Source organism: Orcinus orca, chromosome 11 (genome assembly GCF_937001465.1).
Source record: "Orcinus orca chromosome 11, mOrcOrc1.1, whole genome shotgun sequence".
Classification (NCBI taxonomy): domain Eukaryota; kingdom Metazoa; phylum Chordata; class Mammalia; order Artiodactyla; family Delphinidae; genus Orcinus; species Orcinus orca.
Window position 1 is genome coordinate 66982523 of NC_064569.1, and position 18219 is coordinate 67000741.

An 18219-nucleotide genomic window follows, 5' to 3' on the forward strand; every position below is an offset into this window, starting at 1 on the left:
GCAAATGCTCACAGAAACAGTTTAAAGCTATGGCAGCTTGATGCTGAGTATAGCTCCTGGGGAAGGAGCTTGGTGGTGCCACTCAGTGGGGTACGCACTGCCTCTGTAGGTGGCTCCCTGCAAAAACAAATGCTGAACCTACTTTCACTTTTCACCTTTTTTGTAAAAGTGAAAGTCCTCTTTGCATGTTTGTTGTTGTTAATGAACATAGGTACTAATTTAGGTCTTTTGTAAAAGCAAGGTGGCATAAAGTGAGCTTTTGAAAAGCCTGTAGCTAAATGCGATTGAGGCATGCAGAATCCTGTCATACTCCATATTTTTTGGCATGTCTGCTCTTTGTTTTCCCCAGAATCTAAACTATAAAATGAAAGAAGACATTTATTAGATGTCTACTATATCCCATATACAGTGCTAAGTACTTCCACTTTGTAGTCTTATTTTGACCTGACACCAGTTTCGAGAGGGAAATGTATTCAACCCGTTTTATAGAGGTTAAGAAATTGAAGTTTTGGTTATTGGTATTTAGAGAGGAACAAGAAGAAAGGATACTCATCAAAAGTTATATGCAGAGTAGAATTCCATAGTCCATTTTTTTTAAGCTTACGATATCTGTAAGCATGTTTAAAGGAGATGGAAACGAAGTCATGTATTTGAAACCTAATGCTCTGTTTTTAGTTGTCCATTTAAAGTATTTTTCATCTCTAAGTGTTGTATTCCTATGTTGTCTTGATGATGATCTTAATTTTTTTCCCCCTCTCTTTTGGTTTCAGAGGAAGAACTTGTCTCTTTTTCTCAGCATTAGTTTGTTAACTTTCTGGGGAACTTCCCTTTTGGGTGCCCGTTTATACTGGATGGGAAACAAACCACCAAGCTTTTCCAACTCTGACAACCCAGCTGCTGATTCGGATAGCCTCCTGGCTCGCACACTCACCTTCTTCTACTTGCCAACCAAGAACCTTTGGCTGTTGCTCTGCCCAGATACCCTCAGTTTTGATTGGTCAATGGATGCCGTGCCTCTGCTCAAAACAATTTGTGATTGGAGAAACCTACACACTGTGGCCTTCTATACTGGACTCCTCCTCCTTGCCTACTATGGTTTGAAGAGCCCAAGCGTAGAAAGAGAATGCAACGGGAAATTTGTAACAAATGGCAAGCAGAATGCAAATGGACATAGCTGCCATTCAGAGGTGGAGTACCAGAACTCAGAGATTAAGCCCAGCTTTCCATCCAAAGTAGAAAATGGCATTAAAAATAATGTGTCACAGAGAACACGGCTTCCTTCTACAGAGAACATTGTTGTTTTGTCTTTGTCTTTGTTAATAATACCCTTCGTTCCTGCCACGAACCTGTTCTTCTATGTTGGCTTTGTAATTGCAGAGCGAGTACTGTATATTCCTAGTATGGGCTTCTGCCTCCTCATTACAGTGGGTGCGAGAGCCCTTTATGTCAAAGTCCAAAAGCGGTTTCTCAAGAGCTTGATTTTTTATGCTACAGCTACGTTAATTGTTTTCTATGGACTCAAGACGGCGATCAGGAACGGAGACTGGCAGAATGAGGAAATGCTGTATAGGTCAGGGATAAAAGTAAACCCAGCTAAAGGTAATATTTTATTTTATGCTTTTGCCTGGACGGTTTACTTTTTCTGCCTTTTTATATCTTTGCTTCTTGCCTTAAAACACACAGTATTAAGGAAGAAGAGGTTCTTTTACTCAATACTTATAATTTTTGGTTTTTTTTAAGCGAGGGAGCAGTACCATTATTTTAGAAACATCCAGCATTCCATATTTGGAATAGGGAAGTGTTTTCCTATGTTTCTGACTATACTTGTCCAGAGGAATTAGAGCTCCTATTGTGTAAAAATACTATCGTAAGAATTTAGAAAAAGGCTTGGTTTCCACATTCTAAAAAACTGGCACGGACATCATCTCTTTTCATCATGCAATGAAAGTCAGGTTATCCCACATAAGTATAGTTTAGCTCTTCTGTTTTCCAAGCACTGCCTGAGGAAATACCACGAGGCTTACACTGATACCTTTAAAAGATTTGGAGGTAAGGCCACCTCTGAACCTTGACATGGTGTCTGTAGGTATCAGTGTGTGTGCGTGCAAGTGTGAGTCACCCTTAGCTTTGCAGAGACTAAATAATCTGGGTATTGCCAAGCAGTTCTCATATTCTTATCTGAAAGTCCTTAAGTCACTTAAGGAAATAAACTTTTCACTATACAAGGAGAAGATGGAGCATATTTTTCATTACTGCTTTTGATTTAAAAAATTATTTTAGTAAATCTCAGAATCTATTGCTTGAGTAGAAAGTCGCCTTTAAAGCATAAATGAATAGTCAAAAGCTGTTAATGCAGTGATCTCTCTGGTTTAGGCAATGAATGATGAGAGAAGCTAGAGAGCAGTTGAACGAAAATAAGTGTACATTTTAAGTGTAGAAATATATCATAGTGAATAGTGCCAAAGAGTCTTGTTCTTCATAAGGCACTTTTGAGTGTTTTATCCTTCAGATTATGGTTGCTTGCATAGCATTTGAACTGGGCTTTTTCCAACACATTTCTGTACCAGTTATTCAAATACTGAATGTGTGAAACTCTTCCTAATGAATGGAATGGCCTGCTGATATGTATCAGGATATATATATCCAAAGATCTAGATGCCCCAGAAACAACTCTGACATCCCTATCGATGACCAATTAAGTCAAGAGTTCAGTGAACCACTGCTCATTTCTTTCAGCCAAGGGACTAATTGTTGGTACTTATAATGCTTAATAGATTGCAGAGATTTTAATGGGAGTAGAAACATTAAAATTGAGCTAATACAGAGCGTAGAATTTCTCAATTCTCTTGGAAAAATCTTTACCATGTGGCTTTTTAGGTAGTGAGTGCTGCACAGTTTATTGAATGCCTGAACCCCAATCTTGCTGTAAAAATTGTTGCAATCAGTTCTCAACAGAATGCTTTTGAGCTAGTTTTTCTTCACTGGTACATGTAAATATATAAAACAAAGCTATGTTGCTAGTTTATTTTCCTGCTCTTTGAGAGAGATACACAGTAAGGAATTAAAAGAAAACCCCAGCATATTAATTTCATCCCGGGGTTGTTCTAAGGATTTGTTAAATGTATTGGTTAAGTTTCAGGTTAAGCCACTGTAACAAAGAGCCGAGATAACAGTGGCTTAAATAAGATAGAAACTTTATTCTTTCATGTAACAATCTAAGCCTGTACAGTCCAGCGCTGATAAGATGGCGCCGTGGGTTTTCTGGATCCGTGCTCCTTTGCTTTTGTTCCCTTGCCATCTCAGTAGTGTCACCCTGTCCAAGTGGTCCAAGATGCCTCAGCATCACATCAGCACTTCAGCTAACAGGAAGAGGGAGAGAAAGGGCAAATGGTGGGTGTTCCCATTCTCTTTAAGAGCGTATCACAGAAATTGCCACACCATGCTTGCTCCCAGACTGTTGGCCACACCTAGCTACAAGGAAGGCTGAGAAATGTTATCTTTATTTTGAGAAGCTAAGCACCCAGCCAAATTTTATTAACTCTTGAAGAAGGGGAGGGCAGATACTGAGATGCCAGTGTGATTAGCAGTCTCTGTCCCAGAATAAGCAAAAGCAGTTCGTAAATTCCTAGATATTTTCCGGCATTAGCTACTGTACTGCTGACGCTATGATTCTGATTTTGCTGAAGTTATTTTGGTGACATGGTTAAGATGACTGATCATTTCTTCATTCATCCATTCACTCAGTAAAACAATTATTTTTTTTTAATTTATTTTATTGATTTATTTTTGGCTGCGTTGCGTCTTTGTGGGCTTTCTGTAGCTGCAGTGAGCAGGGGCCACTGGTTGCAGGTTTCTCGTTGCAGTGGCCTCTCTTGTTGCAGAGCACGGGCTCTAGGCACGCGGGCTTCAGTAGCTGTGGCACATGGGCTTAGCCGCTCCACAGCATGTGGGATCTTCCTGGACCAGGGCTCAAACCCATGTGCCCTGCATTGGCAGGTGGACTCTCAACCACTGCACCACCAGGGAAGTCCCCAGTAAAACAATTATTAAGCATGTCTTTGGTTTCTGATATATTTCCATGTCTCCTTCTTAGTACTTAAGAAGTGCTATAGTATTTAGCTACTCCAAGTTTTATTAGTTAAATGAGTACACAGCTGACCAATAGTATAAATCTTTTGAGACATCAGAAATTGAATTCCTGAATAATGCCCCCTCCCCAACCTGCGCCCCAGCCAGCTGCTTTACTTACAGCATTTGCCATCTCAGTTGGTGGCAACTCCGTTTTCTCAAAAGCTCTGACCAATGCTTAGGAGTCTTCCATACCTCCTCTTTTTCTTTTGCACCCTACCTCCATTTCATCAGCAAATCCTCTGCTCTCTCTTCAAAAGCACATCCAGAACTTGACCACATTTCACCACCTCCACTGCTAACATCATGGCCAAAGTCACCATCATCTTTCATCAGATTATTACTAAAAACCTCTAAAGTAATCTCTTTCTTCTATTTTCTTGCCTTTTAGCATGCTTTTATGAAAGTCAGACATGATGTATCAGGTAATAAGAACTTAGGTAAATAGGCTTAATGTGAGCTTTAATGTTAATCTGGCTCTGAGTTGGGCGTCAGTTTAATGTTTGCTGTAGCTATAGGTGCCAGAGGCATTGTATTTCCCTGGTGTCCTTGTTCTTGTCTCCCCTGTTGTCTTTGGGCTTCCCCAACAACTCAGAGTCTGTATTTTGCATCTCTTTCCACTGTAAATTCACCATTTTTATAATGGAGCCCTGTAAGTGTGTTGGTTAAATGTAGGAGAAGGGAAGTGTCCTCTTATTTGGTGATTAAATCCTGGTGCCTCTGGGCTGTAACCTTTATGAAAGTTTCTTAGCTTTCCCTGTGTCTCCTAATTGGGACAGGAAGGCCAGAGGGGATGGGAGTGATAGGGATGACTGTCCCCCGCAGCTCTGGGTAAGGCCACTCCCCTGGAGAGTAGACCTTTGTTATGGAGGGGGATCAGGGCTTATTTCATAAAATTTATATTTCTCCTCCTCTTGTAGAGCCAGGAAGGCCTGTTTCTTGGCTCTTCAATGTGAGAATGGGGGTCCCTGGAGGTAAAACCCACAAAAGAGTAGAAGCCCCTAAGACCGTGGCCTCCAGGAGTTTCTCCCTCTTACTGAAGCTCTTCCACAACTCAGCTTCCAGCAACTCCTCTCAAAATTGCCAGTTACTTGTTCCTATCAGTTTCTGCTCCAGGTAATCTCATCTCTGCATGACTGGATTTTCCAGTCTCTCCAGATTTCCTGGTGATGGTTTGCCCAGTGACCTCAATTCACTGATGGTTCCAAGAAAAGCCGTTGGTTTTGCAGTTCCTTTAGCATTTTTTTTTTAATTTTTTATTTTATTTATTTATTTTTTGGCTGTGTTGGGTCTTCGTTGCTGCACGCGGGGTTTCTCTAGTTGCGGCGAGCGGGGGCTACTCTTCGTTGTGGTGCGTGGGTTTCTCATTGCGGTGGCTTCTCTTGTTGCGGAGCATGGGCTCTAGGCGCACAGGCTTCAGTAGTTGTGGCACGCGGGCTCTAGAGCACAGGCTCAGTAGTTGTGGCGCACAGGCTTAGTTGCTCCACGGCATGTGTAATCTTCCCGGACCGGGGATCGAACCCATGTCCCCTGCATTGGCAGGTGGATTCTTAACCACTGCGCCACCAGGGAAGTCCGCAAGAAAAGCCATTGGTTTTGCAGTTCCTTTAGTGTATTCTTGTTGTAAGAATGGGAGTGATGAGTTCCAAGCTTTTTACATGTCTGAGCTGAACTCCTGCTTCCATTTTTCCATCCTTAGCATCTGCCTGCCATCAGCAGCCCTAATGATTCCTTTGAAACGTAAGCCAGAGTATGGTGTTCACTGCCCCCAGTCCTCTACTGGCACCCATTTCTCCCAAAGTCAAAGCACACAATCAGAGACTTGACACTGTACATCTCCCAGCCTTGCCATCACTTGCTTCACTCCAGCCCTACTGGCCCCCTTTGATGTGCCTTCTCTATCCCAGATAAGCCCGTGCCTCAGGGCTTTGGCACTTGTCATTGCTTGTTCTTGGAATGTGTTTCCCAGGACAGTCTCACCTCTATCTCCCTCACCTCCTCTAGGTCTCCAGTCCAGTGTTGCATTATCAGTAAGGTGCTGTATGTAAAACTGTCAACCTTTTGAAAAATTGCAACTACCCCTCTGCTTCTGCCTGGTCTAGCATTCCCTATCCTCTTTCCATACTTTGCTTTTCCCATAACACTTAGGACCATTTGACATACTATATTCTCCATGTTTCTGTGTTTATTGTTTGAATGCATTGTCAGTGTCCATTAAAATGCACGACACAAGAAGGCAGGGAGTTTCGCCTTTTTTTAATGCTATATATGTAGCAACTAGGACAGTGCCTGGTAGAGAGAGGGCATTCAATAACGAATACACTGACGAGTAAACTTTAGTCATAATCCTTCTCCTGAAAGAGTTTAGAGAACCTTTTTCGAGATAAAATGTACATTCATTAAAGGAAGAGAAAGTGTAAAATATGCTGTTGATACCCCAGGTACTGAGGCATGCTCCATAATAAGAGGGATAGAATTGGGAGTGGAGTTAGTTTTGGACTCCACGAGTGCCTTGTGTGACATACGCTTCCATTTTGATGCAAGGCAAAACTTTTAAAATCCAGCTTCCTGATTTTTTCTGTTTATAACATGCTAATAAATATAGTTCTGGCTACAGTGACTCCTTTAGCAGTTATGAGACTGGTCGTAATCTTCCTTAAGGTAGATTTTTCTAAGTCTGTGATGTTATTTGAGCCTAGCCAAAGATTAGAAACCCTTTAAAGCCAGTCTTATGTAAGGTTGTCTGAGATTACAGTTATTTCATTGAGTTAGTTTTTCTTTCCCTCCTTTGAAAGCCTTTGCAAATTTTGGAGTTCTTCAGTCTTCCGTGTACTTTAACAGAATATGATTTTAAGCCTCATGAAGCATTATACATGAAAGCTGCTGCCTTCAGTAATTGGTCTTGCAGACAGCTGCCAGTCATTAACTGATTGGATGCAAATGAGGATGGGTAGAGCCTGTCACAGTGACTGTGTTGCTAATTTATGGTTTAAATCTGGATAGTGGAGAAATGATAGCTGATTTGGACTATGTAAACTACAAGTCCTACCTCATTATGTGGTTGATAATGTCAGGAAAATACTAGACATAGTTGATTACCATAGTTCGCTGATTTCACAATAACTCTTTGCATTTTTGTGCTTAGGAAAAAGGAAATTTCCTTTGATGACTGCTTTAATGAGCAAGCCACATAATATTTAAAAGGTTTTTCTTTTTTGAAGCGTGTGTTTAAAGCACCGTTTTTTATAAACTATTGATTAACATTTGCTTGAAACAAGCATTTCTTAGTTCATTACAAGGTGGTTCAACGTATGATCACTTTCCTTCTTGGCCTCTGGCCTTATCTAAATCCCCGTGTGTCTTTGGCTCTTACAGAATTTGGCACCACTGATTCCTGCTCTCAGGCTTTCAAGGCCACTCCACAATTTTGACTGTCTCTCATTTTCCACAGCTGTCTCTTGTATGGTTTTGTCTCCTCCCCAAACTGATTCATTCTGCAAGGTTCTGTCCAAAGACTGCCTTCATTTTCCTTTCTCTATAGAATCTAGACCACTACCTGGGATATAGTGCGGGGTCAATAAATGTGTCATTGAATTTCTAAGTTACCTTCCCCATGACTTCCTATCTGTGGGGGACTTCTCCACCTGGGTGATTTGTCCACATCTCAAACTCTTCACCAGTCTTCCCTAAAACCACCTACTCACTGACGTCCTTAGTGATTAAGGTCATAAGCAGAGACTAACAAAGTTATTATAGATAAACAGATCAGTGGGCACATATACATAAAAAAGAATGATAACATATAGGCAGCATAGCTGGTGTGCTAAAAGGCATTTACATTTTTTCAAGTTATAGATTAAAAATCAAATCAGCTCTTTAGAATGGTTGGTTTGTTAACTCTGTATCAATTTGCTTTAGAGAACACGACTATGCTTTTTAATTGTTTGGAAACAATTTCTTAAAATAATTAGGAACAATGAAGCAGCGTTCATCCAAGGAAAATTTAACAAGAAAACATTTATTTTAATGCCTTTTTCTAATGTAAATATGTGAGATGATAGATATAAAAGATGTGTATATAATGATAAATGTATTTGAAACTCTTAAGGGTGATTACTCACACATCCTATATTCAACGCCTCCTTATGCAAATGACAAACAGTGCCCATTTAGATATAGAAAAACAGAAACTGAATAGTTGTTTCAGCCATGCAACATTTGACAATTTTTCTTTTTTCCTGGATTTCTGTAAAATTGACACTTCAATTTCAATTTCACATGGTTGCAGATTTCAAGAACCAAGTATGTGGAAGGAATATCATTTTATGAAGAAAACAATTCATAATTTAAGTGAAATCTAAACCTCTTAAGTCATGTGAAACTTGACTAATTCCTTGTGGATTTTATGGTCTAAGTTTTTGGTTACCTCTAATTGACTGTCTTCTTTAACTATGGTAAATTGCAATTAACCAGCCAGCTTTGAGATTGTGTAATAAATCTTATATTTCTTAGCTAAATCTTATATTTCTTAGCTTATATTTCATATTACTTCTGAAGATGAAAAATTTTCAAAAGAGGTACAGATTTTTATGAAAAGTAACATGAAGCAGTTAAGTCAGGAAGGAAAACCAGTATAATATCTTATCAGATTGGCTGGCCTGAGTTAAAAAGCTGTAAAATACAGATTTTCATTTTTAACAGATATGGTAGGAGATAGCTGGGAAAAAGCCCCCTAAAAGGCTGATTGAGAGAAAAACAAGGTGAAGTGGGATCAGGTTTCCAGAGGGTAAAGAAATTCAGTGTTTCTTCTCAATTCGTCTCTTCTGAGTAGAAAAAAGAAATATAAAATAATGGGACTGACAAGAGTAAAATGAAAATGTCTCATTGGCTCAACCAAAGGATTTAAACAAGTAAATCTGCTAAATTGTTAAGGCCCCTTTTAAACATTTGATTCTTGAGGAAATGAATTACGGTTGTTTCTCAGTTGAGATAGAGTAAGTCACAGTAGTTCAAAAGCATGTGGTTTCCTTGCCTCTAAGAATGGAGTAACACATAAATCTTTTCTTTGGTTCCAGCTCTAATGGCTGCAAGTACAGTTGTGTAGGGAAGAAGAAAACAAAAAAATAAAACAGACCACAACAGACTCAGTGAAAATGGTCCTACGGTGTTTTACCAGTGAAGTAGGTGACGTACTGCTGTTTCTTTGGGATTATCCGTAACAGAACTTTTAGAATCTTTATGGGTTTTTGAAAACCCTCAAACCTAAAATTAGTGTTGCCTTAGATTGAATATATTTACCAGTGGTTATATTTCAAAGGAACTGAAACTCACATATAATTAAAATAAGTGTAAAGTTACTTTATTCTGATTTCTGTATTAGTTTTGTATTTGATTCTTAAAATGCTCTAACATTTCTTTGCCTTTTTTTTTTTTTTGTGGTACGCGGACCTCTCACTGTTGTGGCCTCTCCCGTTGTGGAGCACAGGCTCTGGACGCGCAGGCTCAGCGGCCATGGCTCACGGGCCCAGCCGCTCTGCGGCATGTGGGATCTTCCCGGACCGGGGCACGAACCCGTGTCCTCTGCATCAGCAGGCAGGCAGACTCTCAACCACTGCGCCACCAGGGAAGCCCTCTTTGCCTTTTTTTTTTTTAATTAAACATATATGAAATATTTCATTCATTGAGAAATATATACACATACCTCATATTTGAACCACTTAAAGGATACTACTAAAACATGCATTTTGCAGATTAAGAGAAAGCTATTACCAGAACCTCCCCCATACCTCTTCTTATTTCACAGTTTTGTTTCTTTCATTTGTGTTCTCTTATTTTATGCTAGAACCCCCATTACAATCTCAAACAAGAGTGATGACAGCAGGATTTTTGTCTTATTCTTGTTTAAGAAAATGTTTTAAATATTTCACCATTAATTATGTATATTTTATAGGTTTTTCAGTAGACAGCTTTTATCAGTAGAGTTTTCCTCTTATTTCTAGTCTAAAATTTCTTTTTAGGAATTAATGTTGATAATGATATTCTCCACTCAATCTGTTTATGTTAATGATTTATGTTAATCGATTTTCTAATGTTGAACCTACTTTGCATTCCTGGAATAAGCCCCAAAATTACTTATAATGTTTTATCAAATTTATATTCTTCTAAATTTGTTTTTCACCCGTGTCCCTGGGTGAGACTGGCACTTCCCTTCAGGGGGTTTGAGTTTGTTCGGCTTCTCCAATTTGACCTCCCTTTTGAAGCTGACTAAATAAACCCTAAGCCCTTTTCCTCTTAGTTTCACAGATGTACGCAAGGTGAGTACCATCTTCAGAACTGTTTAACCTTCTGGATTCCTGCTTTCAAGCAGTCTCTAAGCTTAGGGATTGCCCTTACTTTCCCATCAATTAATACATTCATTAACAAATACTTTGTAATTTCTGTCTAGCGTGTGTTCTGTACTAGGAGGCAATCTCTGAACATCGAGTTTCACTGTACTGTCGGAAAGAGAAACACCCAAGAAATATCCTTCAATCTAGCATCTATTAAGGAATGGGTTAGCTACGTTAGAAGTTAGAGTTTGAGAATAGAGTTGTTGTTTATGACACAGAAGATAGTTTTGAAATTTTAAATTCTCCTTCCACAAGAGAACCAAGTTGCCCAAGTAAGCTAAAAAGTGTATTAGAGCACTGTCTTAAGCAAAATCAAGTTACAGGTATTTGATCCTTATAAAACACAGAAGGGTAATGTATATTTGTTTTCTGCTGTAATATAAACTTGCAGATAATGTCACAGATACAGCAGATTTTCAAGAAGACAAACACACATGTTTTTTAGTTTTACCCTTATTACACGTGCACACCTATTACTGGTGATGGTGGAAGTAAAAGAAAATTCCAGTTAAGTCTCAAGGGATTATGGAAAAATCTGAGATGTTCCAAGTCGTATAATTATTGAAAAAGACTTGGATGTAGAAGACTGTTTATATATAACTCTATGGGAGAAACAAAGTGTGAGCCCTATTTTTAATGCATATGGGTGTTAAATTAGAAATCTCTCCTCCGTTTAGTTTTAGTTTAGTGTTAAATTTATTTCTAATTTAAAAATAGGAATATTACCATCCAGGGGGATCTAGTGGAAACATATATGTGCTTACTAAAATATAAGGACCAAACGCTAAAAGATATGATTTAAAAATGATAATATTATTTACCAAGCAAGACACTACAATCCAACTTGATTAAATAGTAGAGAGAAACAAGCACAAACAAACAAAAAACCTTGCTCGAGGGCTGGACTCTGTCAGGGGCTTTGTTGTGTCTTGTATTTAGGAGTATAGATCCCAATGATGTTAGCTGCTCTGAACATTTATTCAGTCACCTTAAACAGCATAATTCAGTTGCTCTATGTAAAACACCATGGGGTATTATATTAAAACATTAACATCTTTTTTGGGAGTAGTGTAGGCATACATTTTAATTGGGAGAACTTTCTCTCTAGGAATTGGAAGTTTAGAAAGAAGGAACTGGATTAGATATGCAATACAATAGCTGAGAGTCAAATTTTGACAAGAACAGATAACTGAGGTGTCAACGAACTTTTTTTTCAACTCTTTCCCTGGATGGCAGAGGAAACCTATAGTCTTGTAATGTTTGGGGCTCTGCATATTACAACTGGGAGTTTGTATAATAAAGAAATGCGATAAACTTTCTTTCTTCTCTTCCTCTCTTTTCTTTCCTCGGGAAAAGAGAGTAAATTTCTCAAATTATGTATCACGAGACTACCAGGAAGGAGCAGGAGGTCTGAGATATGTTGAGATAATATCTGGTTTTACTTTATCAGTTGGCTTATTCTTTTTTTTTTTTTGCGGTACTCGGGCCTCTCACTGTTGTGGCCTCTCCCACTGCAGAGCACAGGCTCCGGACGCGCAGGCTCAGCAGCCATGGCTCACTGGGCCCAGCCGCTTCTTGGCATGTGGGATCTTCCCGGACCGGGGCACGAACCCGTGTCCCCTGCATCGGCAGGTGGACCCTCAACCACTGCGCCACCAGGGAAGCCTGGCTTATTCTTTTTGAGTTTTACAAATAAGCTTTGGTGGTTTGCAAAACTGGTATAGAATACCTCATTTCTCTACTTAGTCTGTTTTCATATTATCTGAATATTTCCCAAGGACAGCTTCAAGTCGTGTTCACTCTAGTGGTTAAAACTGAATGCTGTTGTCCATATTCATGTGAGTGTTGAAAACAATTTTCAAGTAGAGATAAGTTTCTGGGTTTACATAAGCAAAGCATGAGCATATTAATTAATGCTATTGTCCAAATCCATGTGTTGTGTGTTTTTCTTATCTCCAATCACTATTTGAAATTACTTTTGCTCTTGCAATTCTATTATTAGGAAGCAGTGGCACAAGATTTTAAAAATCTCTTTTGCTTTTACAGTATAGGACAATGATTTTGAGAAAGTTTTTTCGGGCAGGTGATACAGTCACTAAAGTTTGGGCTCTGTGGTGCAATCCTAGAACCAAGAGTCTTAAGTGGTACTTTGATCAGAGACCTGCCTTGCTTTGATCATGGCTGTTGGTTCCCAGCTCATGTCTAAATTGAGCCTGGAGTAGATATTTACTTTTGAGGTTTTTAAGTTAAAAGTTTAGACTTAAAGAAGTATATCCTAACCCCGATCCTGATGATTTCATAGGGAAATACAGCTTCTCTGTGGGTTTTAATCAACCTAAAATGTAAATCCTCTGAACGTCAACACCACTTAGGACTCATGGATGGAATATAGGGGTTTATGCCTCTGAAACCACATATCTAGTCATAATTTCTAGTTGGTAATATTTATTAAACACTAATATGTATCCAGTAGATGTGTTTGGTGTAAAAGAGCCTTTAATGGCCTCTGAAAATTCCCTGTTGGGATCCAGTCCAGTTACGATTAGAGCTTCAGGAAAGTGGGCCAGCCCTTCTCTTTCTCATAGTGCTCAACTGATGTGAGAATGTCATTTTAGTGCATTCACCCTTCTCATTCTTCCTATTTATTTTACCCCTCTATGTACTAGCTTCCTTCTGCTGTTTGGAAGTAGACTTCCTGAGTTGTACGTTTAAGGCTGTTAAATGAGTAACATCATCCTTTGTTTCAATATTGTTTCTCAAGTGATGCGAAAATGCCTCATACAAGTACTGGCTGCACAGCCTTTGAAGAACCCTTATCTATTTGTCCTGTAGCAGCAAAAAAGGCAAAGAAAATTAACCTCCCTCTTTTTTCTGTTGTTCGTAGTTAGCTGAAAGTATAGAAGAAAATACATTAAAATAATAGTTGCCCAAGATTTGTGCATATAGAAAGGTAATTGATATTTTTAGAAATTTATTTAATAGCTAATTTTTCTTCTCATTAGCATTTGTAAGTAAATATTTTTCTACTCACATAAATATTTTATTCTTGATACTTGTTCTTACTGATCATTTTTCACTTTTTGAAATGCTGTTTTCTCTAGTTATTAACTCTACTTTTTCCACGTTCAGCACTAGGTGCTGAGTTAAGAGTGACTGTTAAAAATTAATATATTGGACTTCCCTGGTGGTGCAGTGGTTAAGAATTTGCCTGCCACACAGACCAGTACCAGTCCGTGGCCCGGGGGTTGGGGACCCCTGCTATAGTGGACTTTTTGTTTATAACAGCCCCTCCCAACTTTCCCTTCTCCTCAACAAAAAGTTTCCTCTCCTTTCTTTGCTGGACTCGCATGTGGTTTGCTATAGTTGTGTGTCTCGAACTGCAGTTGTTTTCTGCTCCCAAATAAACTTGCTTTTGCTTTGCTGGTATTAAAAAAAAAAGAATCTGCCTGCCAGTGCAGGGGATACGGGTTCGATCCCTGGTCTGGGAAGATCCCACATGCCGAGGAGCAACTAAGCCCGTGTGCCACAACTACTGAGCCTGCGCGCTGCAACTACTGAAGCCCGTGCGCCTAGAGCCTGTGCTCCACAACAAGAGAAGCCACTGCAATGAGAAGCCCGTGCACCGCAATGTAGAGTAGCCCCCGCTCGCCATAACTAGAGAAAGCCCGCGAGCAGCAATGAAGACCCAGCACAGCCAAAAAATAAATTTAAAAAAATCAATATATTGAATATATTAATGTAATATAGCGTATAACATGGTGTCCTGATGGATGTTTGAGATATACTGCATGTTTATCTTAGGAACTGATTTATTTTTAATAAAATGTAATCTTTGATTTTTATTCTTTTTCTCTTCTTAAAACTGGCTTTGAGAGTATTTAACGTTGCTTTGAGATTTGTTTTTCTTGGCCTGGATTTGCTTGGCAATGAAATCCTCAGTAGCATGACCATAGATTCTAAATACAGGAGATATGCTGTTAAAGGGTGTATCTAACTTGTTATGCTTTTTATGGAAGATGATCTATTAATGACATATTATTCCTTTTCCATAGTAATGTACTTTACAGAGTTTTATTTTCTTATTTAATTATCTCAGTGATGCTGGAGTTTAACTTGGGCAAGTATTGTTGCACCTGTTTTACAGATGAGAAACTAAAGGAGGGGTAGAATGCTTAGGGAGAAAAGGCATGGTAAGTAGGACAGATTTTGCAGTAAGGTAGATCGGGGTCCTAATCCTAACCCAGACCATGAATAGCTGTTATTATCGTCCTTAGAGTGTCAAGTGGCTGATCTGTATAGTGAGTATAGCAATACCACTGTGTGGGACAGAGTGTGTGTAGCACCCTAGCCCAGGGTTTGGCCCATATTACATGTTTACTTACTACTGTTAATAAGAAATAGGAGAGTCCAGTAATTTACTTCAGTGTACCCAGATCTAATTGTTAACAGAATTAGAACTAAAACCTTAGGTTTGGGATATTTTGGTTTATGTCTCCACATCAAATTTCCTTTTAGTGACACGTAATAGGAAACTAACCTGGGGCCGTTTGATGGCAGGGACCCATCCAAATGATGACAGGATTCACTGTGAGATAAAGTAGATTATGAGATTGGAGTGTAGAGGAACAAAAGAGAGAACTAAAGAAAAAAAAAAATCACTTCTCTGTTTTCCCCCTGGAGTTGTTTAGAATTCCTGAACTCTTGCCCTTTCTAAAGGTTGTTCGTCTTTTAGAGCTGAACCAGACTCAAATGATACCAAATATGTCGGAGACAAACTCTAAGAGATTCTTTGGTTCTATTATGTTCCTTATATGAAATCAGAAGTAACTCAACTACTCTGTAGAATTTACAGTCAACCTATGGTAGTGATTGAACAGCCTCATAGGCTAAGAGATCAGCCAGATGTGAGGAATTTCTGATGAGTCTTTACTGAATTGGTATGTCTTCTGTATAAATAGGGTCACTATATACCAGTTATATATTCACCAAGTGTTTTAGATTGACAGTGTAATAGGCCAAAAAAAGGGTCTGTTGGTAAGATTTGAGGAGAGCCTCAAAGCTCAGATGATTCTAAATTCTTCCTTGTCCAGTCATTATATTTGCAAATGCAATTGTATTTGCTGTCTTCATGTATAATGCTGTGGGTTAATCAGAAACTTCACAGAGAGCACATTGCTATCAGATAGGAACATAAAGAGATTTGTTTTCTTTTGATGGAAAGGCAATGGGAAAAATTTTGAGCACAGTTGGGAAATGAAAGAGTGAAGGCTTCCACAGGTGAGACCCAGCTTCACAGACCATGGGTGGTACTGATAGCAGACACTGAACTGTGGACCTGGGGGTGGCTCATAGTTAGTCAGAATACAGTAGAGATTGCAGATGGTGAAACGCTAAGGAATAACCCTAGATGTGTTAAAACCAAAAAACCTGCACTGAACTGTATATGTGGATATTACAATATGCACATAGATAGTGTAGTGACTAACAATGCTGTGAAGACAATGTTAACATATCCGTGGAATACTAAATTTTATCTTTTCATTTTTAATACTTTTTTCCCTTATTAGGAATAAACTTATTTTCAGCTCCGTGTGAAGTAACCAAAGGTAGGGAAATGAGAAATAATTGCATATTATAAAATTGCTCTAATTAGAGTGTAAAAGTGTATAGTATATGTATTCCGTATCATATGAATCATAATCTTTAAATTATGTGTACTTTTTCCACTTAACATTTTAGCCAGGCAGTTTTTTTTTTTACCCACTTTATGTTCGTTTCTATAATAATCCAAGGTATAATTACTAGGAAAAATAAATTCTTGTAGGCTTATAAGGGCTCATATTTCCCTGGAGTCACTATCATACAATTAGTAAAAAGCCCAGGCTACAAATGTTGACTCCCTTACAATGTTTGTTAATGGATAGAATGAGAAATCATTCTGGTTAACAAGAAAAAAAAAACCACATTCACATTAATTTTAAGTTTCATGCAGTTGAGTGGCTCTTTTTTCCCCTCCTTCTACTTTCTTTCTCTTCCCTTTTCACTGAGATTAGAAATTTTAACGTAATTATCCTTTATATTTTAAAATGACGTTTATTTAACTTATATCTTTAGTAACACCATTTTTGGAACACATCTGAAGTCCAGGTGTTCCATAGTGATTAAAACAAGGGTTTTGGAACCAAGCAGACATAACTTTTAGCTCGGTTAGCTTTTAAGTGTCACTTTCTCTGAGGCACAGTTTCCTCATCCAGTACAGGTACACTAGGCACTCCTGTATTTATTTCCTTTTGCTGCTGGCCTGGCTTAGATAACTGGCAAATTTCAATGTTTAAACCTTTTTTGGGGGGTAGCATTCTGATTTCAAACAAGTAACTTAGAATTGGAGGAAGCAAAATTTAGGATTTATCACCTTATTTTTTTTTTATTTTTATTTTTTGCGATATGCGGGCCTCTCACCGCCGTGGCCTCTCCTGTTGCGGAGCACAGGCTCCGGACACGCAGGCTCAGCGGCCATGGCTCACGGGCCCAGCCGCTCCGCGGCATGTGGGATCCTCCCGGACCAGGGCATGAACTCGTGTCCCCTGCATCGGCAGGCGGACTCTCAACCACTGCGCCACCAGGGAAGCCCTATCACCTTATTTAAAACAGTATTAAATGTTTCAATTTTGCCAGATCTTTACATAGAACTTGGTGTTGCTATAGGGACTAAAGACATATATTAAAGTTCTAAAGTAAAAATAAATTACAGCTGAAGGCAGACGTCAAAAATGGAGTCCTTGCTGATTCTGGTGGCTGTGTTCACTGCACCAATGGAATGGAAATGCTGGCATGATAACCCTGAGGCATGACTGCATGCCTGAATGTTAAGTAGCTGAAATTTGAATATTAAGAGATTCATTTATCTTTTTCTTTTAACATCTTTATTGGAGTATAATTGCTTTACAGTGGTGTGTTAGTTTCTGCTTTATAATAAAGTGAATCAGCTATACATATATCCCCATATCTCCTCCCTCTTGCATCTCCCTCCCACCCTCATTCATCTTATTAGCTAATTTTTCAAAGTAATGCATGCCGTAATCATAAAATTATTTAAACTTTTTTTATAATCAATGAATATAAATATCTCCAAACTTTTAGTGTAAAGTAAAAATATCCTTGAATGGCTTCCTTGGTGACGCAGTGGTTGAGAATCCGCCTGCCAATGCAAGGGACACGGGTTTGATCCCTGGTCCGGGAAGATCCCACATGCCGCGGAGCAACTAAGCCCATGCGCCTACAACTACTGAGCCTGTGCTCTAGAGCCCGTGCTCCGCAATAAGAGAGGCCACCGCAGTGAGAAGCCTGCGCGTGGCAACAAAGAGTAGCCCCCCCCCTCGCCACAACCAGAGACAAGCCCGCGTGCAGCAACAAAGACCCAATGCAGCCCAAAATAAGTAAAATTAAATTAATTAAAAAATATATATCCTTGAAAAAATTGCTCAAATCTCCCTGCATTGATTTTGTGAAATATATCAAGTGCTATGAAATTGCAGTAGTTAATTTACAGTAAGTTTGAATTACTTTATGAACTTAGAACTGCTGTATTTGAATGAGGGCTTTGAAAAATTTTTGGAGGGATTCATTGCTGTAGATCACTTAACATTTCCAGACGGGGCTCACATTTGATTTTCTCTTTAGAAGAACTTTTGCAAGATGGGAA

At 38.9% G+C, this 18219-nt stretch overlaps 1 protein-coding gene across 4 annotated transcripts in view; it reads left to right on the plus strand.

Annotated features, from left to right (window-relative positions):
* Positions 1-18219, plus strand: part of TMTC2 (transmembrane O-mannosyltransferase targeting cadherins 2) — a 420660-nt gene that overhangs the window by 199545 nt on the left and 202896 nt on the right. For all 4 annotated transcript variants that reach the window (XR_007469965.1, XM_049693957.1, XM_033407136.2 and 1 more), the window contains one exon: positions 771-1599. Coding sequence is in view for 3 of the 4 variants with exons in the window: in XM_049693957.1 (XP_049549914.1) it covers positions 771-1599 (829 nt within the window). In the remaining variant the exon portion in view is untranslated. The remainder of the gene's footprint in view (positions 1-770; positions 1600-18219) is intronic.